Source organism: Balaenoptera musculus, chromosome 2 (genome assembly GCF_009873245.2).
Source record: "Balaenoptera musculus isolate JJ_BM4_2016_0621 chromosome 2, mBalMus1.pri.v3, whole genome shotgun sequence".
Lineage (NCBI taxonomy): Eukaryota > Metazoa > Chordata > Mammalia > Artiodactyla > Balaenopteridae > Balaenoptera > Balaenoptera musculus.
The window spans coordinates 142,881,614-142,909,051 of NC_045786.1; the positions used below are offsets into that span (position 1 = coordinate 142,881,614).

Below are 27,438 nucleotides of genomic sequence, written 5' to 3' on the forward strand. Positions count from 1 at the left end.
CTCTGTTAAAGCCGTAGCTTCAACAGAGGTGGGCACAGAGGGGCTGCTGCCCACAGCGCTTCCAGGCCTCCAGAACCACCCCTGGCTGATTTCACCCATGCCGCCCTTCCTGCTGAAGCCTGCCATCTGGGTCCCAGAAGGTGACCGCTTTCCCAGTGTTCTCCAAGGCAGTAGAGGAAGATGAGAGAAAGCAGAGGGGCGGGTGGGAGAGGAGTTGAGCAAGAACGACATGCCACGTTGGCACCGGGGGCTGACGCTACCGAAGAGACAGACCATTGGACCCTGTCGCCAAGGAGAGGCGGGGAGAGGAGGGGCGGGAGGGCATGGCTTGGGGTCTGGCATGAGGTGTGCTGGGCAAGGAAGGAGCAGGGGGCCCCGGGTACCTTCTGGGCTCCAGAGAAGGCGTGGTAGAAGCTGGACACGTAAGTCATGATGGCTTTCTCATCCGGGCGGGCGGTTCCGACGATGTCTGTCAAGAAAAATCTGGAGTTAAAGCCAGCTGGTGAACACATGATACGCTTCCTGATGTGATGGGGAAAGCAGCTCTCAGAACCACCAAGTCTTCTTGCCAAGACGCTGAGCCTGCATCTAACCAGCCATCTGGCATCAACTTCCACTTATGGGAACGCGAGAGGTAGAGGAAGGAGTGAAATGGTACCCGAGGAAGGAAACAGACAAACCAGAGTAAGGGGCACTCGGGACAGCTGGCCTGGGTTCTACAACAAGTTCAATGCCAGGAACGAAAGGGGTCGGAGGGAAGAGAGAAGTGCGACAGATTAGAAAAGACACAAGAAATAGAACAACGAAATGCCACGTGCAGACTCTGTTTGGATCGGGATCAAAACAAAGCAACTAAAAAGAAATAATGGGGAAATTTGATTCTGAACTGGGCAGCAGATGTATCAAGGAATTACTGTCAATTTGCTTGGGTGAAAATTATTTTATGATTGCATAAGAAAATATTGCTATTTTTAAGGTATGTATTCTGAAGTATGTAGTAGTGAGATGCTGTGATGTCTGGGACTTGCTTTAAAATATTTCAACAAAGAAAACAAAAGCGAAAAAAAAAGAAAGTGTGACAAAATCTCAATAACTGTTCTATCTGGATGGTGGGTATATGGAAGTTCATTATATTATTCTCCCTGCTTTTGCGTGTTTGAAAATGGCCTTACAACTTGACAGACATTGTCACAAACTATCATATCTTCCATCTATTCTCCTAAGGGCCCATTCACCTTTCCAAAAAGTCATTTGTATTTCCACAAGTGCCCTCTCTCCCCCTCCCTTTCCCCTGTGAAGTCAGGTATGTATATACACCCCAAACTCAAATCACCCCTTTGAGTTACTCATCACTGCAAGCTCCCATGTGTGTCCATGATGCATATGATAATAAACTTTTTTTTTCCCCTCCCCTACAACAACAAAGGACCACTGCACTCCACCCCAGCACCCACTACCCCGACTCCAAGACCAAGACGAGGATCATGCTCAGGCAGCCCTTTTTGACACCAGCTACCACTTCTCCCTCCAAACCTCAGGGAATCTGTCTGTGGAATCCCTGAGAGACAAGTGACCCCCTGGCTCCCCAAATGAAGACCAAGCCTTCTCCCTTCTGGCCTCAGGTGCGGGGCCCGCCCTTCCTGGCCGCTGGACGCAGCCAGGAGAAGAGCCGATGGCCCAGAAGGAAAGCGCCTTTCACCTTCTGCATCCAGCATCTTGGGGATGTCCAGGTACTTCTCCGCCACATCGAAGGCCGTGTTCAGGTTTGTAAGTGGGTCGTCCTAGGGGGAGAAGAAGAAGAAGGCGGGTGAGAGGCACAAGAAGTCTCTGGCTACCCCCATCTCGATGATCACCAAGACTGGGGGCGGGGGGACTACCACATGCCGCGGAGCAACGAAGCCCGTGCGCCACAACTACTGAGCCTGCGCTCTAGAGCCCGCGAGCCACAACTGCTGAGCCTGAGTGCTGCAACTACTGAAGCCCGTGCGCCTAGAGCCCGTGCTCCACAGCAAGAAAAGCCACCACAGTGAGATGCCCAAGCACCGCAACAAAGAGTAGCCCCCGCTCGCTGCAACTAGAGAAAGCCTGTGCTCAGCAACGAAGATCCAATGCAGCCAAAAATAAATACAATTAAAAAAGAAAGAAAGAAAGAAATGCAAGCTGAGACCAGGCACTGGCCTGGGAGCCATCAGTCTTGGCTTCTGGTTTCAGCTCCGCCACCAGCCAGCTGGACTGGTAAGTAACCTAACCTCAGTCTCCCCGCCTATTACTCAAGAGTTGGCCTAGGAGTTCTCAAGCCCCTTTGGCGCTCATATTCCATGAAATTTGGGGCTCCTTCAAACAGCTACAGTCTTCTGACTATATTCTGGCTCTGCTATCTTCTCAAGAAAACTTATTGGGGCTTGGTGAGGAGGTGGAGTAATCGGAACCCTTGTGCACTGTTGGTGGGACTGTAAAATGGTGCAGCTGCTGTGGAAAACAGTACAGAGGTTCCTCAAAAAGTTAAACAAAGAACTACTATATGACTCAGCAATTCCACTTCTGGGTCTATACCCCGAAGAATTGAAAGCAGGGACTCAAATAATTTGTACACCCACATTCATAGCAGCATTATACACAATAGCCAAAAGGTGGAAATAACTCAAATGCCCACTGACAGATAAACAGATATGGAATATTATTCTGCCGTAAAAAGAAAAGAGATCCTGAGACAGGCATACTATAGCACAGACAACCTTGAAAACATTATGCTAAGTGAAATAAGCCAGACTCAAAGGGACAAATATTATATGATGCCACTTATATAGGTACCTACAAGAGTGGTCAAATTCATAGATACAGAAAGTAGAGTGCCAGGGACTGGCGGAAGGGGGAGCGGAGAATGATGGTTTAATGGGTTCAGAATTTTAGTTTTGCAAGATGAAGAGTTCTGGAGTTGGGTGGTGGTGATGGGTGCACACCAGTGTGAATGTACTTAATGCCACTGAACTGTACACTTAAAAATGGTTAAAGTGGTACTTTAAAAGTTATGTATATTTTACCAAATTAAAAAAAAATTTTAATGTGGAAAAAAACCTATAACTTAGTTGGGGGAGTTCCTTGCTGGACCTCCCACTCGATTCTTGGTTCCCAGACTAACCTAAAGCAAACTGGCTTTGTCAGCCTACCACTCAGCTTCCGCATTTGCTAAGGTGAGAACCACAGGGTACAAAAGGATAAATCCATTCATCTGGGACGCTTTCAGGAAGAAACTGCTCAAAATAGAGAAGGTGGAGTCCTTCTGGGAAAGTCTCTGACAGCTTCCAGAATAATAAAAAACACTGTCAAGCAGCAACGGTCATTTCCGTCCAGGCCCTTGGCCATCCTCAGGCCCCGGGTGCACACCCACCTGCCCCCCTCGATTCCCAGGGACCGCCAGGCCCCCCACGCCCACCTAGAGCGGGTGCCGGAAGGAAGTGCTTCCCGGTCAGAGCCCTTGGCTCTCCCCTGTTCCCAAGCACCAGAGGCTCTGGTAACCTCTGTGCTTTCTGGAAAGAATCCACGGTTCAGTGGGAACAGGTCTGTGCTAGGATTTGGGCTGGATTGTACTGTTGCTACTGACTTAAAGAGAAGGGGAGACAGACACAGAGAAACAGGGAGAAATGAAAAGACACAGAGAGGGACAGAGGGTGGGGAGAGGCTGGCCGGGAATGAGACAAAGGCCCCTGGACTCTCCCCTCCCGAACGGCTGAGGCTCCTGGAGTCGGGCAGCGGGGCGGGGGCCGAGACTGAAAAGACACAGTCAGCACGGACCCCACTTTATACGGGGGGTGGGGAACAGCTGTGCACTGACTGGCTGCTGCCCACCCCGGCCCCCCAAGCAGGGACACAGGCACATGCACGCCTGTCACCACAGGGCATCGGCTGACCGCTAGGGCGGTACATGATGATGATACCTTTAAAAAAAGTCTCCGCCTCTAGGATTCCCCCACCTTGGCCCCTGTTTGATTTGGCCACACAGCTTTCAGGCGGGTCAGGGGGGTTCTCAAATCGATTTGTTTTCTCTTTGCAAAGTGGCTGAGTTAGAGGGCTGGGACCCGCCCCCCCATCCCCCAAGAGGTTAGCTGGACCCTCGTCCACATACACCTGGACACCGCCACGCACAGGGCCAGGCAGCGGGCTCTCTCCTTCGGCAGGTGGGCTCTTCCAGGTGGGAAGAGGCCCAGCCTCAAGTTTCAGGCCCAGCTTGGGGTTTTTGGAGGGGATAGGAAGCTACTCTTTTCCTCCCTCACAAATCCTTTTTGGCGGTTCACCCCACCACCCACACCCCAAAACGGAGGTTCTGATGCCACAGAGCTGCTGCTGCACCAGCAACATCAAGTCTTGCTTGGCCACTGGGGGCAGAGGCAAGGTGGGGGACTTCACTGAACACTGGGCTCTCCAGGTATCAAGGTCAAGGAGACAAATACCAGAACGGTCATTCCTAGAAGCCCTTTGCCAAGAGATTCAAGCACCAACAGGTGACATTCCAACCCAAGCTCCAGACCATATACCGGGGGCATGGGGAGGGCTCCACGGGTGGCCTCTCCTAGGATGTCTGCACCACAGGGCCTCTCGGTGCTGGGATGGGCTGAGAGGGGGGATGCTGAGTACAGTCCGAGTGTCCCGGACAGACCTCTCCCAGGTCAGGCCAGCATCTTGAACCAGCCCAGACACTAAGAACCACCACGAGGCTAGACACACAGCTCCCACCTCCCGGTCTGCTCCTCAACATCTTGTTGCTCAAGAAAACCCCCTAGCAACTTCACACCAAAAGCATAAATGAATCAAGCAGCAATAAAATCCCCAGCCAAACTTCAGCAATGAGGGAAAGCAAATCCATGGCGGGAACCTGCCCAGGACTGTAGAGCAAGTCTCGGACAAAGCTGGGATAGATGTCTCTAAAAATATGCAATATCTTAAATTATGAAAGTAATATATGCACCTTGCACAACCCAGAAAAACAGAAGGGGAAAAGGCCACTTAGTATCCCATCATCCTAACAAAATTGCTTTGGTGGTTTTGATATTTTTCCTGGCAGGTTGGACATGTCAGCAAGTATGCGCTATGCACATACATACTCAAGCAGCCCTGACAGAGGAGGTGTTTTTCTCTTACTTCTAGAAGGGTTGTCTCCTCAGCTAGTCTAAGGAGACTGACACCCCTTCACACTGGGCCATGGGCTCTCAGAACAGGGGGCCCAGTCCTGCCCATCCCCCACCCAACCAAGGGGGACCAGTCGGTAGGAGCTGCTGGGGGAGGGAGCAGGAGGGTCAGGTGAGCAAACGAACCTTCCGCAGCTTCCCATAGTCAATCAGCTCAGGCCGGTGTCGGTGGATCAAGGCACAGAAGCCAAGGCCGTCCTTCCAGCTGCCCGGGGGAGAGAAGGGGGGCAAGTTGGTGAGTTCGGCCAAGCAGTAGGGGCAAAGCACTAAGCAGGGGTCTCCTTTTTCCAGAGATGAGTACATAACCCTTAGGAGCAGGAGTTGGGAGAAGATACTATGGGAAGGAACTTTCTTCCTGCCACGATCCCAGGCACTGGGGTACGACACTGTGGGGCTTGGTAAGTTGAGATACACCTGCCACATCCAACCCTACCCCCACCCAAGGTCCAGGGCCCTCGTCTGCTCTGTTCCAGAGGCCCAGGCTAGAACTTCCCAGACACTCTCCTTGGGGGGCTCCAAGGGCATCAACCAAAGGTGTATCAGGCAGTAGCTAGGAGGGAGAGGGCTCCTCTCCAGGAGGAAGGGGGCATCAAACGATGACCCTCCCTTCCCAGAAAAGCGACTTCTTCCCCAAGTGTCTTTGTTCGTTCTAGAGCTAAGACTGACCCAGCCAAGTGTGCCCTGGGGTCCTTGGGGGAAGCAGCCCAGGTTCCACAAGGGTCCCTCAGACCCCAGCCACTCACCTTATGTGGAAGTTCTGGATGTTGACGTTTTTGTAAGGGGCTGTCTTTCTCTGACACCACAAGAGCAGCCCTTCCTTCGCTGAAGTCTCTGTGGGGAAGGGGATGACGGGCAGAGAGGTCAGTGGCTGGCTTGGTGGAGGCAGGGGCGTGGGCTCATGGAGGTCCCACCGTGACCACAGGGTCCATGCTCTTTCACACAGGGGGTCCACACAAAGACCCCTAGATTTCAACCCTGCTGCTACCAGGCCACCAAATCTATTTCCTTGACAAAGTTTGAGAACTTATTTGGGAAACATAGAAGTAAGCTAGGAAGCGTTTCATAACTGGCCACCTTACACATTTAAATACTGAGAAAATGGCTTTTCAAACTTTCAGAATATCTCCCCTTCACTCCCTTTTATGCAAAGAAATGGCAACAATACAAAATAAGCTGGCAACTTATGTCAGGTGGCCACTTTGGGGAGGAAGGTTTGATTGGTCTGTGAAATCTGAGACCCAGGAATCTTCAGAGAGGGGCCCCATGTGCCTTTTGGAGGACACACAGCCATGTGGGAAGAAAGCATTAGGACTTTCGGTCGCATTTAGTGTTCATCTTAAAAAAAAAATGGTTTCCTTATATTTAATGCCTGGATCGACACTGTTGCTGTGTGTAAAGCAGACATGTGTCAGTAAGATAGGGCAGGTATCTGAGAGGACCCCAGAAGCTCCCAGCCCAGGAGGGCTGCAAACCGCACCGCCCCCATGTGTTCGTGGCTGTGAATTGCAGGTTATAGTACTCAGTAAAGTGGGTTTGTGGATGATCTCATTTACTTTCGATTCACAAAATGGACTTTAAAATGATGTTAAACAATTCCTGCAAAGATAATATAATAATTCAAGCACAAGAAAACGATTAAAAAATCAGCAAAGCTAATGCTTCTGCTTTTAGTTCAAGCTCTTTGTCAGTCACATTACAAGATGAAAAAACAACGATTTAATCAGAGCTGACAAGATGTCTACCCAAAAGAATAAACTCATCAAGAAAGCTATTTGAAAACCAGATTTATATCTATTATCACTAACAAGCACCAAGCCCTAAGTGACTACTGTGGGTATCACTTCAGCCCTAAATACCAGGTATCTATAAACCAAACTTAGAACTTCACATTGCTGTATCACCAAGTGTCAAACCAAGATTTCCATAACAAAGCGATTTAATCCACATTGTTCTCATTAAAAATTATTTTGAACAAAAATCTTTTCAAGATTTGATTTCTAGGCCATTAAAATGAATAAAAAATATTTTAAAAATAACTCCACTTCATCTTTTAAAAATTTGGTTTGGTGTGTTTTATAATATGCATAGAAATACATGCATATAATTTAGTGCAAAATAAATACACACGTATCAGACATAAAGCTCAAAAACTGCTGGAGTGTGAAATCAAAAGTTTAGAGAGATCACTGCCCCAGACCATGGTGGCGCCTTGCAGATCTACAAGGTGGCCACCAGAGGGTGCTATGGGAGCAAAGTGGAGGACCTGGTGTCGGCTCACTCTCCTGTCACTCCCTCCTGACTGCTATTCCCCTACCCTTTCAGATTTAACAACCCAAGAGCCAGGTGGGGTGTTTCCAATACACTTCCCCACAGCAACCTTGGGCTTTCTCAAAGTGAGGGGTCTCCCTGGGGACAACACATCTAAGGAGACCAGCACTCCAAACAGTTCTTACTTCCCTGTAGATTAGGAGAGAGCACAGATGCCAGCGATGGGTAAGCGGCCCAGGATGTGGCCCGTGATCAAGGCCCTGTTGCCCCGGGGATCAGGGAGGAAGACGTGATGGTGAAGGCACAGGAGAGGTGGAAGCCTGGGGATGGCATAGGACAGAGCAGAAGACCTACCTTCCACGGAGATGTCCTGGATGGCAAAGCGGAGGATGATGGTCCAGATCATGCCCAGGGTCATTTTCACGTTCCCATCCACGATTTCTACAGAAACAGCAGTAGGACACATTAAGAAGGGTCTCGGGCTTCCCTGGTGGCGCAGTGGTTGAGAGTCTGCCTGCCAATGCAAGGGACACGGGTTCGAGCCCTGGTCTGGGAGGATCCCACGTGCCGCGGAGCAACTAGGCCCGTGAGCCACAATAACTGAGCCCGCGCGTCTGGAGCTTGTGCTCCGCAACAGGAGAGGCCGCGATAGTGAGAGGCCTGTGCACCGTGATGAAGAGTGCCCCCACTTGCTGCAACTGGAGAAAGCCCTCGCACAGAAACGAAGACCCAACACAGCCAAAAATAAATAAATAAATAAATTAAAAAAAAAAAAAAAAAAAAAAGAAGGGTCTCAGCAGGGACAGAGTTCACACTCCCTGAGTGCCCATGTCACTCCGTGCGCCACTTAGGAAGTCAATGACCACACACTCCACTTCTAGAGGGAAGTCTAAAAATTAGTGCAATTACATGTCACAGGTGTCAGGAAGGAAGTCTACTTGTGGGTGTCTTGGGGGCACCAGGAGAGTGGTCAATTCGACTGGGTACAACAGGAAAGGCAACAGAGAAGGGGGTGTCTTAAACCCTGAGTGGTGTCCACCAGCCTAACAGAGAAGAGGGAGAGAATTTCTATACCATCACAAATGTCCTGGCACCTCTGTGAGCTGAGGACCTCTGGGCAAGCACAGCTCTCAAAACAGCCATCCACAGCTGGAAAGCCAGTGCAGGCAACAGAAATTAACCAACCCGACTAACGTTTATAAACTGCCACTGGAAGGATCCACTAACTCACAAATCAAGTTCATGATGCCACTAGCTGGGTAATTTTTAATAAAAAACAAACAACGGCTTCAAGATCACAATTAAGAGGTACCCCACTATGGGTTTCCCTGGTGGCACAGTGGTTAAGAATCCACCTGCCAATGCAGGGGACACAGGTTCGAGCCCTAGTCCGGGAAGATCCCACATGCCGCAGAGCAGCTAAGCCTGTGCGCCACAACTACTGAGCCTGCGCTCTAGAGCCCGCGAGCCACAACTACTGAAGCCCGCGCGCCTAGAGCCCGTGCTCCACAACAAGAGAAGCCACCGCAATGAGAAGCCCACGCACCGCAACGAAGAGTAGCCCCCACTCGCTGCAACTAGAGAAAGCCCGCTCACAGCAATGAAGACCCAACGCAGCTAAAAATAAATAAAATTTTTTTAAAAAATGAATAAAATCTATCTTTAAAAAAAAAAGATACCCCACTAAATTCAGTCTAAGCAGCACTTTCTAGACTTTTTAAAATATGTTATAAAATCTATGAAGTAATTTTTTTTTTTTTTCTGTACCAGACTCAAAGGCAGGGAATACAAAGATAAATAAGCCCTGTCTTTAAGGAGCCTAAGACATGGAGTCATTTATAGTCTTGGGGGTTGAGAAGGGTAACAATCAAATGCAGACTCCTTACCCCCACCTGCTTCCAGGCCAGGAGATGGTAACCTGGCCCCATGGTGAGGTACTCTCAGTTAAGACTCAGGCATCCAAAGAATATCTCATTTTCTCCTACCTGCAACACTAGTTTTAGGGGAGACCCAACAAAACCATAAGAGGGGGCAACTTCCAGGGACTCCTAATCCCCTGAGCCCACATCCACTTGGGTTTGCTTCCCACAAAACAAACCCCTTAAACAAGAGTGGATTCCACTAAGGAAATTAGGATCTCATCCCCTTCCTCAAAAGGGAGGGCAAAATTACATGCAAGGTAAATGCACTGAGCAGTGATGCCTGGCCACAGCAGCTTCTGGTGGGGACAGTGGGTAACTCTGCTGAGCCTGCATCAGGGTGCTGAGTAAAGGAAGCACAGCGTCCACTCTGGACATGGGACAGGATGTGACTCTTCCTGTAAAGAAGGGGGTTTGAATGCCCCTCCCAGAACCCTAGGCATCCGCAGGACAATGATCCAAGTTGGAGAACCTGGGTTAGAGAGACAGAGAGATGTAGCAGCATACGACCATCCTCCTTAATAACTAAAACAGCCGGCTGCACTTTGCAGAGCAGGCTTGCGGGGAGCGGGAGTAGAGTCAGTTAATCAGTCAAGAATCAGTTCCTTGTAAAGCAACTATACTCCAATGAAAATTAATTAAAAAAAAAAAGAACCAGTTCCTAAAAGTTTGGTATTTTTAAAATGCCCTTTCATTTGTGACCCCCAATGGTTTTGCATCTGTAACGTTCAAAGTGTTTATATAAATTGATAAGAGAAAAGTCTAAATTCATAATACATAAGTAGGCAAAAGACATGAATACACTTCACAAAACACGAAATACAAATAACCAATTTGTAAGAATGTCAATCTCACTTGGAATTAAAGATATAAGATACCATTTCCCAGCTATTAAATTAGCAAAGTTGAAAAACAAGCGAACACACACCAGGATGGTAATAAGGCTACCATACTGTGGCTAGAAGTTTTTTAAAAAACAAAAAACACCTTTCTGGGAAATAATTTGGCAATAGGGAGCAAGCATCTTGAAGTTGCTCAATTTTTTGAGAGAAAAATTCTCTCTCTAGCCCCAGCCAGTGGAGTGAAATACAGAGCAAGGTTGCTGTGTGAAGGCACTTGCTGCCAGGGTATTTATCATGACCACACACTGGAAACCCTGTGAAGGTGCAAAGTACAAGGCATGACTGAGCAAATCCCCAGACTTGTCCACCCCTCTGCTCAAAACCTCCACTCGGAGCCAAAGGCAGTGGCTGGTGGGGCCTCTGGGACCCCTCCTCCCTCTACCCCTCCAGTCACACGGCCTCCCTGCAGCTCTCCCCCCATCCTGGGATACCCCTCACCTCCCTCCTGTCTCCACTCACCCTTCATCTTCTCACTGAGCCCTTCCTGGACCTCCCATTTTACTTTTCTACAACTGACATATATATTTTCTTTCTCCCTCTTCTAGAACGTAAGCTCCCTGAGGGTAAAGATCTTTTGTTTTGCATCACTGCTTAAGAGCCCAGCATTGTCCCTGACACAGAAAAGGTCCTCCATCAACATTTGTTGAATGAATGAACAAATGAATGAATGAATGAATAGGACACTGGAGGACACTAAACAGGCAGGCGAGCGGGCAGAGAACATAAGAGCACTCAGGCTCCTCCAGGACCAGACCCAGGTCTGGAGCAGATCACAGCTGTGCTCACCAAATAGACAATTAGAACATAATTAAACATTATGTTCACAAGGTTTTAATGACTTGGGGCCAGTGTCCCGCCCCCAGCTGCCCCATTTGTGAAGATCAAAATATCCCAGCCTCCTGCTGGCCTTGAGCTCAGTGTCCTCCCAGCGCCAAGGAAGACAAGGCAGCTTCTTCTCTGGGTCTTGCCTACTTACATCTCTCCTCCTTCCACAGAAACACCCAAGCCCTGGGGGTGTTGCTTACTGAATTCTAACTCCTACCAAAGAAGCAGTTTCACTCCAGAAAACAGAGGGGCCAAGGACAGGCAAAGAGAGTGGTGTGTGTACAGTTAACAGCCCATGGACCACCCATCCCCAGTGCCCACCTGATTCCCCACACACCCTCAGAGTGTAACCCTCTGCAGAGGGCTCTCCTGCCCTGGTCCCGAGAACAGTAGATCCTTTCCCCAGGCATCTCTGTGTTTGGAGTAAGGCTGCCCATCTCATAGGCATCTATATGGCCTGAAATGCTGGGTCCAAAAGAAGGGTTCCAAGGCCACAACCGGGCCCCTGGGGGAAAAACCATGACGCTAGATTAACAATGTCTGGGACTTCCCTGGCGGTCCAGTGGTTAAGAATTCGCCTTCCAATGCAGAGGGTGTGGGTTCGATCCCTGGTTGGGGAGCTAAGATCCCACACGGCTTGTGGCCAAAAAACCAAAACATAAAACAGAAGCAATATTGTAACAAATTCAACAAGGACTTTAAAAATGGCCCACATCAAAAAAATCTTTAAAAAACCAAATCAAACCAAAAAAACAGTGTCGCTGTGGGTGTGGGAAGAAGCCATTCCTAGACCACAGCTACGTGTGAAGCTGTTCACATCCTGCTTTTACTCAGAACCTGCCTCTCCCCTGGCCCCAGTCCAGGGCGGCAGTCACCTGAGCAGTATTCAGATGGTGGAATGAATGATGCCGAAGGAACTCCACGTGATAGAAACTAGAACCCTGGGGGTCAGCACCTCCCAAGACCATTGGGTTTAGCTACTGTACCTGCCGCCCCCTCCATCCTAAGGACAGATGCTAAATTACCGAGCCCACCCCCAGGCTCTAGCACCCAAAGCCATCAAGGTTTCCCTGCCTCAAGATTTTAAAAGGAAAAATCCTTCTCAGGTGCTCTCATCTGGTTAAATCCCAACCACTCACCCACATCAAGTCCCAACCCCGTGAAGTCTAGACATTCTAGAATCAAGTATCACACAAGAAATCCTAAGGATCTATTCTAACCCCTGCCGCGGTGTGGATGCTTCTTGCCTCTGGCCTCCATCTGAACATCTTTGGGGGCAGGGAACCCGTGCCTTTCCCAGAGCACCCTTTCCCTGCATCCCCTAAGGTTCTGTATGTTATCCACAGTCAGCCTGCCTACAGGGTCTTCCTTCCGGGCCTGGTTCTGCACGTCAGGGTCAGCCAGAGTCGACACCTTGCCCCACGTGATAACCCTTCAAAGGTCTGGGGCCTTTCGCCTGGGCTGGGCCTGGTCCCCAGGGCACCCCAGCCAGGACAATTGGCAACATCTCCCCCACCCCATCCCCAAGAGGGCTCCTTCCAGGTGATCCATTCCACTGCCTTTTATAGTCTACAGCAGTAAACTTCACTTCATTAAAATAAACAAAACCCATTCAGGGCCTCATCCAGTTTCCTGGCTCAGCAGAGCGGCCGTCCTGGCATGATCTCGGTGCTCAGCTTTTTTTGTTTTCTTTTTTTAAATTTATTGGAGTATAGTTGATTTATAATGTTGTGTTAGTTTCAGGTGTACCCCAAAGTGATTCAGTTATACATATACATATATTCATTCTCTTTCAGATTCTTTTCCTATATAGGTTATTATTTCAGCTTGAAACGGGAGCAAGGATCTCAAAGAGGGAAGCCTTGGCCTAAAGGCAGCAAGAAGGTAGGGAATGTCTCATTTTAAGGAGGCTTTAGAAATCTTCTGAGAAGCGAGGCCCGTGCCAAAGGAGCTAGAAAACTCCGGCCAGCTAGGTTAGGTGACTCCCCAGAGATTAGAGGGGCGTCGTGAGCGTTTACACCCATGTCAGTCTTTGCTCCTTACCCCTCTGTTGAGACAACACAGCCAGCTTGACCTGCCACTTCAGAGCTGAGGAAAATCAGACATGCAATTTCTGTCCTGGGCCCCTGCAGAGGAGGCAGCAAAGCCTTGGGGTGATGGGAGAGCTTTAGACCTCAGCTCCAGAGCCCAAACCCCCGGGGTTTACTGGGCTCTGCCATATGCAAGCAGTCTGGCCCAGAGCCTGTACTACACACTTCCATTCCATCAACTTCTTCGAGCCTCAGTTTCCTTGACTGTAAAATGTGGCTGGTGACATGACAAGCCTGTTAAAGTATCCTGTCTAGTCAGCCACAGATCTGGAACTCAGCAAGTGCTATTCTCGCCCATCTTCTCCTTTCTTCCTTCCCTTTGGTATTCAGAGTCTTTACAAAAATATTTTTTTAGGTAGTTGCTAAATTTTCCTCACTAAAAATCTGGATTTCTGGCTTCTTTTGAAAAATTGGAAGATCTAGCAATGCTTGATGAGTATTCCCACACAGCAACAACTGGTTAGATCTACATGGCAGCTGCCCTGCTTAGAAGAACATGTTCTCCCCTCTTCTCCCCACTCATCCCTACCGTTCACCACAGCCCACGTCATACATCCTCTACTTCCGTGTCCCAGCGAGCATCTGAGCTTGCACCAGACGACCTGAGTGGCAAGTTCTTTGGCTTCCCATACCTGCTTGGTTGAAACTTTTTCTGCCAAGTCTTGATTCCTCCCTAAGAGAACAAACTATTCTTTTCTTCTTAACAGGCAGCGATTATTTTCCCACTCACAAAGTGAAGTATCCTGCTACGCACAAGCCCTTCGAACATTTACTGAGCACTGACTGTGCATCATGCTGCTAGGAGCTGGGGCCACAAGGATGTAGAAGACGTGATCTCTGCCTCACAGCTGAGGGGATGGGATGCATAAGGCACCACCCGTGATGGCCTCAAGTACTAGCCTGAGTCCCCGGTAAGGAAGGGGTCAGCAAGCTTTTCCTGTCAAGGGCTTGATAGGAAATATTTTCGGCTTTGCAGGCCATATGGTTTCTGTCACAACTATTCAATTCCGCCTGTAGCAGGAAAGCAACCAATAATATGTAAACAAATGGGTATGGCCGTGTTCCAATATTTACAAAAACCCGGGTCAGCCAGGTTGGACCCCATGGACTGTAGTCTGCCAACCGCTGTGCTCAAGTTTCTCAGTTTGATGTTGATACATCAAATCCCTCAATTTCTAGAAAAAAAGAGGAGGACTTTAAAGTCATCAACCAGAGAAGAGATCAGCTCCTATGGATTTACTGAAGCAAGACCCTCCAACCTCTGCAAGGAAAGGCCACCCTCTGGGGTATTTCTCTGGAGTCACGCAGACCTGAATTTGAGTTCTGGCTTTACCACTTGCTGATGATGGGACTTGGGACAAGTTAATCTCGTCAGGCATGTATTTTCCTATTGTAAAATGGGGATAATAATTAGAGCCACCTCATAGGGCTGGTGAGGATGAAATGAGATCACTGGTGCAAAGGGCTTCAGCACAGTACCTGCTGCAGAGCAAGTGATCAGTAATCACAGCCAGGGTTATATCTACAATGAAGGAATGAATGAATGGAGACGGCGTCTTACTCACCTTTTGATCTCTGGCACCACACAGCAGATGCCCAACCCATTGCAGAATCCATGGGACACAGTCCTGACGGGGCCTAGTTATGGTATTTTATTCTCATCACCTCACGACCCTCCCTAAATCCTTCAGAACCATTACAGTGCACACAAGAAATTGTGCGAACTCCTTTTAACCATTAAGAACATGCTAATAATGGTTTAGACTGAGCTTTAAACAATTTTTTTTAATTGAAGTAAAGTTGATTTACAATCTTGTGTTAGTTTTCAGGTGTATAAACAATTTTTTTGTAAGTAAAGGGAAAAGAGTCAACAAGCTGCTCTGCAGGGAAATGATATTAAAGATGTTCCTAAAGGTGTGTAGACAGCCATCCTCCAGGGGGCTGCCTCCACCCAGCCAGGGTCTGCACAATCTCCCCAGACCACAGAACTCTCTGCTTGGGACAGCGCAGTGCAGCCAGGCCTGTGGAAGAGGGAGGTGGCATTCCACACAGGTGTATCCCACAGCGCTAGGATTCAGCGGAGGGGTTGCCAAGGTGCAGAGACTGGATGGAAAGTGCTGTTTTTACATGAAGGATCCACGGGTCGACCAGGTGGAGGTGCTGGGAGCCCCACTTCCAAATGCCCCCAGGGATGTCTAGGAGTGGGTGGGACATAGGAGTGGGTCTAGGAGTCAGGCTGGAAAAGGCCAAAAGAACCAGGAAGTTGGGGGGTGCAGAGAATCCAGCTCCGGGGGGGCAGCCAGGGGCAGGCCTTACTCACCTTCAGCTCCTATGGACACCAGCTTGACCCCCTTGCTGGCTATGAAGTCCAGGGCCTTGTTGACGTTGGAGATCTTGTGCACCCTCATTTTGCCTCTCTCCGGCTTGGCCAAGCGTTCACCTGAACACAGACCGAGAGGAAGGAACAGGAAGTGAGATGCTGTTCTCCTACTTCTCAGGTCTAAACTGCTTGCAGCCACTCAGCAAGTCTGTATTAAGCCCCTAACATATGCCAAGGACTTGGCTGTGTGCTGGGAATATGGGGGTGAACAGAACAGTTTGCTGCCTTCATGTACTTATGGTCCAGGAGGAGAGACAGATCTTCATCAGAGAAACACACAAATGAACAAATAGCCAGAAGGGTAAATGCTTAAAATAAGTGCTTTAAAAGAGACAGCAGAGGAGGGCAGGTAGGAGGGTGAAAGAGTTGTGAGGTGGTCAGGGGAGGCCTCTGAGTGGGAGGCAGCCAGGCCCAGACTGCAGGGAATGGTGATCAAGGCAGAAGGAACAGCATATGCAAAGGTCCCGAACTCCTAGCCTAGACTGTTTTGGCCTGGGAGAGTGTTTGGGTCGCTCTAGAGTATTCTGGAAGAGTTCCCTGTGCGCTGCCACGGAGTCCCTCTCTCATTTGAGAACCGCTGCTCTTGTCCAGTTACTGCCTCCCAGGGGTACCCTCGGCTCAGCTCTGAGTCAACCTCCCACCCTCACTCAGCAGCCACTCCCCCACCCCACCCCACACCTCCAGCTTCCACAGGGGAGCCCCTGCTGCTCGGCTTTTCGGTCAGAAGCTGCCGGGAAATAAGCGTTGAGGAACGGGTTCTCCAAACACCCTGTTAAGAGCACAGACCACAGGTGTCCAGGAACCTCCTGAAACCATTTGAAAAATGTATATGTACAACATGTGTGCCCATATCTGGGGAACGGGCGCACAGCGCTCGAGTCTCTAAGAGGTCAGGGACCCTAAAAGGCTGAGAACCACCATCCTAGGACCTGAAATTCAGGACCCTTGCACCTGCCAAGGTCTCCAGACCAGCCCAGCGGTGCCCTCCCCGCCCCCTTCCGAGCACATCGACAGTCTGGCTGAGAGATCTCGAGGGGCAGGGTGGCCCTGATGCTGGGCCATGCCCACCCTGTCAGAGCGGCACTTCTCCAGGGGGCCTCCCAACTCCCCAGGGGGCTCCCCAGCTTCTAGAGAACAGAATTCCTGCCACAGATGTCATTTGGCCTGGCAGCTCCCAGGGAAGCACAGCTGGGTTTTTATTATTAAATCAAGACTTTCCGCTCACGGCTTTCCCAAGGCTGTGGCCACTGCCCCCCTCTCTGGCAAGGCACCCTACCGCCCTCCTGAGCAGCTGAGATGCCGCAGGGCTCCCTTCCGATAGGATGGATGGAGGCAGCACCTCGTGCCCCGGAAGGCTGCTCCTGCTAGAGCCCCAGCCCTTAGGTCCTGCTAAGCCTGAGCTCGCCAGCCAGCCCGCCAGCCACGTACACTGGCTGGAACGGGGCTTCTCCAAGACAGTGGAGGCAGCAAGGATAGCGGTTCTGGGACTTCGATCAGCACAAAACCACCAGGAGGACCTGCTAACTGCAGACGTCCAGTCCCCTTCCCCTGCTTCCTGAGTTTCTGATTTAGGAGGTCTGGGGTGTGGGCTGGGAATCTGCATGTGGCCAAGCAGTCCTGCTGATTCTGCTGGGTGGTCCAGGGACCACACTCAGAGGACCTCTGCAGGGAGCACCCCCTTTCTTCTCCTGTTATCCTACCCACCTCCAGAAACGCTGGCAACATCTCGGTGACTCAATCTCTCCCCGCCCCACAGATGTGCACAGGCCGGCCCGTTCAGTGAGAGCACCTGGTGGGTATGCGGAAAAGCCCAGCGGGGCAGTCACTCTAATATTTGTTGAGCATCACCTACGTGCCAAGTACAGGTCTAAGCACTTGGGATACAGATGAGACTGTCCCCGCCCCAAGGGGCTCAGTGCGCAGTGGGGAGAAAACACATGAGCCAAAAATGATCCTGCTGCATGGCAAATGACACACTAGAGGAATCAACAGCCTGTTCTAGGACCCCAGAGGAGGGCAGCCACTCAAAGCAGGAGCGGGGTGGGGGGCGGGGGGGGGGCGGTGGTAGTCAGGGAAGCCTTCCTGGAGGAAATGGCTAAACAGAGTTTTGAAGAATGAAAAAGAACAATGCCAAGTTTGTTTAAACTAAGAAATGTTGGAGGAGGAGGTTGGGAAAGACACTCTAAAAAGCAGAGGAAAACATATGGCAGTTCCTAAAAAAAAAATTAAATATAGAATTACTCTAGGACCCAGCAATTCCACTTCTGGGTACATACGCAAGAGAACTGAAAGCACAGACTTGAACAGATATCTGTACACCCATGTTCTTAGCGGCATTATTCACAATAGCCAAAAGGTGGAAACGACTGAAGTGTGAATTGAAGATGACTGAATAAACAAAATGTGGGATATACATACACGATGGAATATTATTTGGCCTTAAAAAGGAAGGAAATTCTCATACATGCTACTTCATGGAGGAACTACGAGGACATTACGCTAAATGAAATAAGCCAGTCACAAAAGGACAAATACTGTATGAGTCCACTAGTACGAGGAACCTAGAACAGAATCTGTGAATCAAGTTCACAGAGACAGAAAGCAGAATGGTGGTGGGCAGGGGCTCGGGGGGGAGAAGGGAATGGGGAGTTGGCATTGAATGGTATGAAGCCTCAGTGTGGAATGCTGAAAAAGTCTGGAGATGGATGGTGGTGATGGTTGCACAACAATGTGAATGTACTTAGTGCCTCTGTGTACATTTAAAAACGATCAAAATGGTAAATTTTATGTTAACGTATATCTTACCACACACACACACACCCCACCCCCCCTCACAGATTTCACCTGCAGTGAAAATATTTTCAAGTACTGGGGAGTGGGGGAAGGCAGTCGGAGCTTGTGCAAAAGCACAGAAAACAGAGAGCGTGCCATCTGGGGAGGACTGCGTGTGCCCCCACGTGGCAGAGGGTCTGAAGTCTGACACCTTTTTGGGAATAGTTAGTTGAAAACAAAGCAGGTGCCAGCTCATGAAGGATCCTGCTAGCTATGCTAAGGAATGTGGGCTGCAGGCGCAAAGCCCCAGAGGGGCACTGAAAAGCTTCAAGCAGGGAACAGCGCGACCATATTTGGGCTGTTGGATGGACCCTGGCTGCGTGTGGGTAACGGAGGGCAGTGGGAAGGGAGAAGCTGGGAGGAGGGGTCAAAGGCCTCTGGACATTATCTAGGTGACAGCTGACGCAGGCGCACTGACACCGTGAGGTAGCAGAGGTAAAAGAAGGATAATAGAAGGAAATAGAATGAATGAAACTTGAATGCCAAAGAGCAAAGGCACTGAACCCTGCGGCACATGTGGGGGAAGATGCCCAGTGCGATTCAGTATTTAAAAGGAGGTTCCAGGGAGAAGGCTGGACGGAGACTAGTCTAGGACTGGCGGCAAGGTGGAAGGTAAAGTGAAGAAAGCAGCTGAGATCCTCCAGTGCATAAGCCAAGGCTAGAATCTCGGGACCTCCGACCTTTAAGGGATGGTGGAGGAAAGGTATCCATAAGAAAGAGGAGGTATGCATTGGAGAGGAGCAGTCCCTCCAGGTATCTGGACACCCAAATTCCAAGCTGGGGGCTGGAAAAGGGGCTGGGATCACCTGGATATAGGTAGCTAGGTAGCAGTGGAGCCAGAGTTTGAAGATGGTCAGCCATGGTTGCTTTCTTGAACCACAGAATCCTAGCATTTGGAGGAGAAGAGAACTCAGAGACCATCCTTCAAACTCCTCTTTATGCAAATGAGGATGCTGAGGCAGAAAGGCAGTGATTTGTCCGAGGGCACACAGATGGTGGGCAGCAGAGCCAGGTCCAAACCCAGTCTCCCTGTCTGAATTCACACGTCACCCACAACTTTTTTCAAGACACCCAAAGCTAGCCATAACCAAGGACAGAGCAGACGCAGAGGTGTCAGGGCAGCATTCCCAAAGTGGCAGAACCCAGTGGGCAGTGCCTGATCCTGGGCCATGGTGGCCCCACCCATCTGGCATCACCTCTGCTCTGGCTCTCCCAAGGCCAGTGGTCCAGCTCACCTGAGATGACCTCCAGCAGCAGCATCAGCTTCAGGCCATCCCGGAAGTCCTCCTCGATGTTCTCGATCTGTGTCCCTGCCTTCCGGAGGTGGGAATTGCACCATGCTGTAAACGTCTGCGCAAAGGAAAGAAGAGCAAGTGGTCAGTCTCTCCCACAAGCCACATGGTCTCTGAGGCCCTTAGGACCCGTCTGTCTCACGCCCTTTTTCCAGCTGTTCTGTACAAGGTGTTGGGCGGGCTGGTGTTGTCATCCTTGTTGGTCAAGACATCTAACCATAAAGGGCGAGAAACCCACTCAGCAGAGCCCATAAAACCTCTCAGCGTGATTGTTCTGCAGTCTCCTTCAGCTCATCACAGGGCAACAGCTGAGGGGTCGCCCTGCAGGGCCAGTGGCATGGGTGGGCACCAGTGGGATGGACAAAGCAGCACCTTCCTTTAACAGCTCCCCTCCCAACCTTCTTCCCATGATAGACAAGAGGGCTGTGCGTGTGCTGTCCCAAAGCTTTGGTAAGCCTGGCACACAGCTTGGGGGTGGGCAGGGGACATACACTGATTCCTCATCTCCACCCACACTGAGAAGTGGCACGATTCCATTCTAAGCAGTTCACCTCTTAGATTATAAGGCTTAGCTTCGATCTTCACAGTTACAAGGTCGAGTACCCCAGGGGTAAAGTATTAAGCCTCATTAACACCTTAGGGTAAATAAGTTTATTAAATCCTCGTCCCCTTGGCAGCTAGCTAAAGGAAGATTAATCAGTTTTGTTGGGGACAGAGTTCAGAGGGGCAGTGTCAGAATGAAGAGAGAGAGGTAAGTACCCCCTTGGTGTATGTGTGTGTATTTGAGGTGGGAGGTGGAGGCACCTTAAGGTGCAAAAGTACGAGCAAGAATTTCGAAAAGGGACTGTCAGGAGACTAAATGAAAGACCATCAGCACTGTAATTTTCTGATCTGTGGGGAGAGAGCAGCAACCTTGAAGCTTCTGTATTAAGCCGACCATCAGGCAGGCCAAGCTATCCTGCGCCAACAGCACCCTCTGGTGGCTCACACGAGGAACAGGGTGACTCAACAAACATGAGAAAGAAAAAGCGTGCACTTCCATTTCGCTCGCCCATCCAAACAGAACTTGGGCAAGTGTCTCTCCCCAGCTGTCACAAACAGAGAGAAGAGCTCTCTTTCTTTAGATCCAATCTATTCCTTGGCAACTCAAGACTCCTCTGCACCAAATGGTACTCTCAACCACATGGGGGCTCAAGAGCCAAACTTCCATCCCCCACAGCAGGGCCAGCCAGCTCTCTCCCCACCTGTCCTGCAAAGTGGCAATGGTGACAGTGTTAAATTTCTCATAACAGCAGCAACCTCCCTGGAAACACTCCTCCTCTTCGGAAAGGTCACCAGACCCATGACCCCCACCACCACGTCCTCTTGCCCTGGGGAACTCCAAAGTGAAGTGGCAATAAATGGGCAGGAGAAGGGGGCAGTGCCACAGCAGTGAGTACTGGGGAGAAGAAATGGCTGCGTAGGCTTATAACCAACAGTTGACGAGCCTGTGAGCAAGAAGGGGAGACAGCAGCCCACACGAGGTGGGGACAGGGGGCCGCACTATGACACCCCTCCAACACTGGGCCTCATTCTTAAATCATATCTCACTAGAAACTCAGCAACACAGGGTATTTCCCTCTCCCTGCAAACACAGCTCCACTCTGTAGGCCAGCCCACACCCATGAGAGCCAAGAGGGCTGTGCGTGTGCTGTCCCAAAGCTTTGGTAAGCCTGGCACACAGCTTGGGGGTGGGCAGGGGACATACACTGATTCCTCAGCCTGGAGTGTCCTCTATGTCATGCTTGGCTAACTCACACTCTTCTTCTAAGACTGGGCTAAGATATCACCTCCTCCAGAAAGCCTTCCTGATAGCCACCCGCCACATCGGGCTGATGTGTGAGCCCACGGCACCCTGCAACCCCTCTTATCATTGCCCGTATCCCACTGCATGGTGGCCACCGGTCAGCTTCACACCTGGACTCACCCTAAAGTCTCGGGGCACAGAGTCATAGACGCAGCAGTGAACAAAATAACAAAATTCCTTGCCCTGTGCAACAGACATTCTAGTGGATGTAAAAGCGAGACAACCGGGCGAAGGAGCAAGTGAGGAACCGACGCAAAGTGGGAGGGTCCTGGAAGATCCAACCACACCTGGATGGTATCAGTGCAGGGGGGTGATGGGCCAAACAGCGCTCTCAGAGACCCTCTGGAAGAGGAAGACAGCTCAGAGGAAAGGGGACGCAACAGGGCAAGAAAGAGTATCTACGAGGTCCCCTTCCTCTCATGTTGGCATTGCAAACCTAGCAGGGGATGAGAGGCTACTTAGTTTTTATTTTCACTGTGCTGTCAATTTTTTGATATAAAAAATATTACAGAATTTTTAAATCTTTAAAATAAATATGAATTTGTCTGTAGTTCCTTATTCTCTCCCAGCTGTCATGTGCCTGTATATGCACTTCTGCCCGGGTGTCATCACACTGTACGTTGACGGGGGCGGGCGGTCATTTACCACCATCTTGCATTTCCACAGCACCTTACTCTCATCTCCCTCCCAGGCCCACACTCAGCTTCTGCCTGGGGTTTCCTGCTGACTTGGCAGGAAGTGGGTCAGCCCAGCAGCTCAAAGGGATAGTTTTCAGGTCCAGTGGGGCCCGGGTCCTGGTGGGAATCCCCAGCACCCCCGCAGCTGGAGGGGCTGTGAAATCTCACTGTTTACCACCCAGTCGTGGAGAGGGGATGGGGTGAAAGGAAGGAGGAAGAGGCCATGTGGGTAAAAAGGTACCACTTTTGCAAGAGGAAAAGTGCTGTTGAAAGCAGCCAGCCCCATTTCCTGGAGAAGCCAGTCCCAGAGCCCTGGAGGCTGACACGCACCTGTGTTTGCTCAGACTCCCCACACAAAGCCCTGCCTCTGAGGCCTCAGGGGCTGCACTCGGTTAAAACCCCAAGCCCCCTTCCCGGCCCCTACAGGAGGCTGCTATGAAGGGGCCTCTGAGCACCTCCCCAGCAAGCAGCTCGAAGCTCAGGCCATGGAGGAAAGGGTAACTCAGTGATTAAGAACATGCACTTGGGGGGCACCAGATCCGGTTCAGCGCTCAGACCCACTCTTTACCAGTCTGCAGGTGAGACCTGCCGACTCACCTCCCTAAACCTCGGGTCCCTTAGCAGCAAAATAGGGATAGTAACAGCACGCTATAAAAGTCAGGCGGATTAACTAGAAAATATTTATAAAGTGCCTACCACGTAACACAAGCTCAGTAAATGGTAGGAGGGAGGAGAAAAGCTAGCTCCCCTGGAAGCTCCGGGGGAAGGGGCTCAGAGGACTCGGCCCCCCGTGCTCCCAGCCCACACCCTTCTCCCGGCCTCCAGCCACTAAACTCCATCCTGGGTTCCACCCCGGCAAGTGCCGCGCTGTGTCCCCAAGATGACACCTTGTGTGTGGGGACTCTTTTTCTTTGAACAGGTGCTGATGTGTTATGGGGGGAGGGCTAAGGTTGCGGTATGGGGGCAGAAAGCCTGTGACTTTGACCGTGGCCTTGTGGATCCCCAGCAGAGGAGGCTGACGGGGCCTGGGAGGGGAGACAGCAGGGTCAGGAGCGAGGTCCTCCACGTACACCGCACAGCCACGCTCTCTCCTCCGGCACAGGCAGGCCCTAGACTTGAAGCCTGAGCTCCCACATTATGACAGAGGGGGACACCTGCCCCTTAGCAGGAGGAAAAGCGAACAGCGACAAGGGATGCCCATGGCGAGAGACCCTGGCCCCATGGCCTCCAGCCCAGATGCCCAGCATGGTGGGCAGTGCTACCCCAGCAGGATTACGGTCCAGCCTCATTCAAATAAAGGGCAGGTGGCATCTTGTTGCCTCACTCCCAACCAGGCCCTGCCCTACCTGACCTTCCGCTTGCTCCAAGAGTCCCATCAGGGGATCCTTGCTGTGGCTCACTGCCTGACCAAGGAGATAGGAGGAACTGATGGGCCTTCCGTGGACCCGCTCTGTTGCAGAATGAGCTCGGGTATGCGGACAGGTCTCAGGAAGAAGGGCCTGGGCACCGTGCTGGAAGTGCTCCCAGAGCTACGGTGAGGGCTGCTTAGCTCTCTTCTCAGCAGCTGCTCTCCACACTTCCCCTACCTCCAGCCCCACTGCACGGCCTCGGAGGGCCCTGGACAGAGAGGGAGGGGCTGGCAGAGAACCCAGACTCCTGCTCAACTTCTCACTGACCTTGAAGCATCTACCCATGTTTAATCTGGCATAAAGGTGATTTTAAGGAGACACAGAGTTTAGCTATCCAGTACTGTAGTCCAAGGTTGCAAATGGGCCTGGCCAGGCTCCAACCCAACAGGGAGTGAGAGAGAGTACAGGACACTTGAGCTGGGCCAAGGTCCATGGAGTTGATGGAGAGAGAAGCATCTCTGTCTACCTTCTCTGTGGGTCTCACAGTCCTGCTTTCACACAAAATCCTCTAAGGGCTTTGCATTATATCTTTAACAAGTATCCTATCCATATATTTCCTTTTCTTTTTTTTTTTTTTTTTTTTTGGCTGCCCCAAGTGGCTTACAAGATCTTAGTTCCCCAACCAGGGATCAAACCCAGGCCTCAGGCAGTGAAAGCGCCAAATCCTAACCACTGGACCGCCAGGGAATTCCCTATATTTCCTTTAAAATGTGTTGAGAAGGCAGGTGGCTTTTGAGAACATGCTCTGCCTACTCCCCAGCTCGTATGCACTAGAATGCGACTTTAGCCACACAGGCCTCTTTGAACCTCAGCTTTCACGCTGTAAACTAGAGACAACAGCATCTGCCAGGCAGGACTGCAATGAAGATTAAATAATAATACAGTGTATTTTGCCACAACCAAAAAAACTAGGAAAAATGATAATGTTAACATATTAATATTGTTAATTTATATTAATAATGATAATATAATATTAATGTGTGTTTGAAATACATTAAGTGTGTAAGAAGTAGTCACTACCGTCATCATTATTATATAAATTTTAGATTCTAAAAGGTGTCTGAATAATCACACTCAGCTGGGATCTGGGGTACAGAGGATTACCCCATAAGCATGAGTCAGGGGCTGAGCTTTTGAAGTCAAGTGGCATTCAGAGTCTTGACCTTGGTGGGAGGAGGGAGTGGTAAAACACAAGACGCTGAGCACAGGAAGATCACAGGACTTGCTTAAGATCACTCCACAGAGGGAATTCCCTGGCAGTCCAGTGGTTAGGACTCCGTGCTTTCACTGCTAAGGGCACGAGCTCAGTCCCTGGTTGGGGAACTAAGATCCCGCAAGCCGCGAGGTGTGGCCAAAATCTTTTAATTTTTTTAATTTAAAAATAAAAATCACTCCACAGAGCAAGAATCCAAGAGCCTGGAAGGATTCAATCACTCTGAAGACAAGGCAAACCCCAGTCCATCAGCTTCTAGCCAGGTGGCAACCTTGGGCAAGTGAGTCAACATGGCTCTGCCTCAAGGCACTAGTCTGTAAAATGGGGTAATAACCGCATGGGGTTGGTGGAGAATTCAAAAAGATAATCCACTTAACACATGGAAAACAAGGTCTGGAACACAGTGACTGCTCCATAATTACCTATCGTTACTGGTACCACAATAATTAGAGATAACTATTACAAGTTCATGCTGTCCAACACATGTCATCAAAGAATGTTAGAGCTGGGAGAGATGCTTGGCACACCTGAGTCAAAACCCTCACTTTACAACTGAGGACACATGGACCAGAGAGGGTGAGTGACTTTTCCCAGGCCACACAGTTGGATATGTTCACAACCTGGCCTCCTGACTCCCAGTCCCGTATACTTTTCTGCTTCACCAGGATGACGTGGATTTCAGGTGCAGGTGTGGGTGGGGTGCTGGAAGGGAACAGCAGAACCAAGGGCAGACAGGTGGGCTGAATCTTGTGGCATGTCACTGAAAAACAGGTCACTGTGAAGTGAAAACACCACCCAGAGGGAACCTGGGTGACTCCGGTCAGCACTGGCACAGAGAGACTTGAGTTGATGGACCATCAACTGGCATGGGAAGGGCATGGGATGGGCAACCTCTCTGGAGGCAGCGTGATGGAGAGAGGCAAAGGGAGCATAGTCCCGAGGCAGGTAGCTGGTTGTCCAGAGGTGGGAGATCGTTCTGGATGGTGAGCAGATCAGAAACATGTCTTTGAGGAGAATTCTGGGAACTGGGGCTCTTTGACCAGGAAGAGAGAAAAGTGGACTCAGGGACTCATCCTAAATATTTGAAAGACTTGTTGGGTGCAGCCCCGGGCAGAACAAGGCAGGCAGTAATGGTGAGGAACGTGGATTCTAGAGCAAGACTCACCTGGATCTAATCCCATCTCTGGCCCTGAGTAAACTTGGGCAAGTGACATCATTTCTCCAACCCTCAATTTCCACATCTGTAAAATGGGTATAATAATAGAACCTGCCTCGAAGGGTGGTGTGGATCAGTGCAGCAACACATGGCAAGTGCTAAGCACAATCACCCACACATAAGGCTCGATAAATGGTAGCTACTCTTATTAGGATCAAGGATAGGAAGCTGCAGGGAAGACTAGAGTTCAGTGTAATAAAGAACAGACCAAATGCTGGATATACAGTGCATTACCCACCAAAGGCATGTGTTTGGTGAGGGTGCTGGGAGAGGATTCAAGCTCCCCATGGGGGCTGAGCTAAGTAGGTCCCTTATAATGCTGATTCTTCGAGAGCCCAAGGTAGCCCTTGAAAAGCTGGGTTAGAGATGTGTTTGAAGAGTTCAGTTAGACCAAGAGTCACACACTGAAATGTCTGAGCAGGGTTTCTCACCCTCAATAGCATTGATATTTTGGGTTAGTTACTTCTTTGTTAAGGGTTTGGGGCCTGTCTTATGCATCATAGGATGTTTAGCAGCATTCCTGGACCCTACCCACTAGATGCAGGTAACATCCTCCACCTCAAGTTGAGACAACCAAAAATCACCCCTGGTTGAGAATCTAGTCTGGAGAAGATAAGCACATATGCCATTAATAATAATAATAATGATAATGGCAGTATCTAACATCTGTTGAGTACTTGCTCTTGCTAGACCCTCTTCTGAGTGCTTTACCCCCTTTCACTCAACCTTCAAAACAACATTACAAGGCAGGTGCTATTATTTTCCCCATTTTACAGATGAAAAAACTAAGGCACAAAGAGGTTTAATAAAAGGCCAAAGGGGAAAGTGTAAGGAAAGTGGGACTGGCGAGCGCCCTTGCCTCCATGTGCGCTCATGGATTTCTCTTGAAACAGTGGCCCTCTCGGGCTATCCTTTGCGTTTCCACTCAGGAGAGCAACATGGGCACAGAGAACTGGTCCCGAGCATACACGGTGATAATGGCAGTTAGAACAAAATCTCGGTATCAGGGCAGGTGTGGTGAGGGGACGGGAGGCGTCTCTCCTCGGGTCATATGGGAACGTGCGTCCTCAGGTGCCAGACCTCCAATGAAGAGGAGCCAGAAATCTGGACTTTTATGTGAGTCTTCTCATTTTTAAACGCTGGTCCAACTTAAAAATAAGACATCCCACAGCCCCTCAAAAGGTAGGGGCAGGTTAAATCTGAATTAAGAGTGACAGGGTCTCTGGTTCCACAGTGGGAAAACGTGAAAACTTTCTAAGTCTCCTAACAAAAGAGTTACCATACAGGAACGAATGGCGTGTTAACGCAAGCAGACAGCTGTGCGCAGCACGGTTAACATTCCTCACAGACCACCACCGGCGTCGGCCATCCGGGAATCTGCAAGCA

At 50.2% G+C, this 27,438-nt stretch overlaps 1 protein-coding gene across 3 annotated transcripts in view; it reads right to left on the minus strand.

The window, feature by feature from the left end:
* The window catches only part of ACTN1 (actinin alpha 1), a 95,979-nt gene that overhangs the window by 23,286 nt on the left and 45,255 nt on the right, over window positions 1-27,438 (minus strand). For all 3 annotated transcript variants that reach the window (XM_036842625.1, XM_036842624.1, XM_036842623.1), the window contains exons 2-8: window positions 19,635-19,749; window positions 15,508-15,627; window positions 7,806-7,892; window positions 5,927-6,014; window positions 5,310-5,388; window positions 1,700-1,781; window positions 384-469 (exon numbers count right to left, since the gene is read on the minus strand). In XM_036842625.1, the coding sequence (XP_036698520.1) occupies window positions 384-469; window positions 1,700-1,781; window positions 5,310-5,388; window positions 5,927-6,014; window positions 7,806-7,892; window positions 15,508-15,627; window positions 19,635-19,749 (657 nt within the window). The remainder of the gene's footprint in view (window positions 1-383; window positions 470-1,699; window positions 1,782-5,309; window positions 5,389-5,926; window positions 6,015-7,805; window positions 7,893-15,507; window positions 15,628-19,634; window positions 19,750-27,438) is intronic.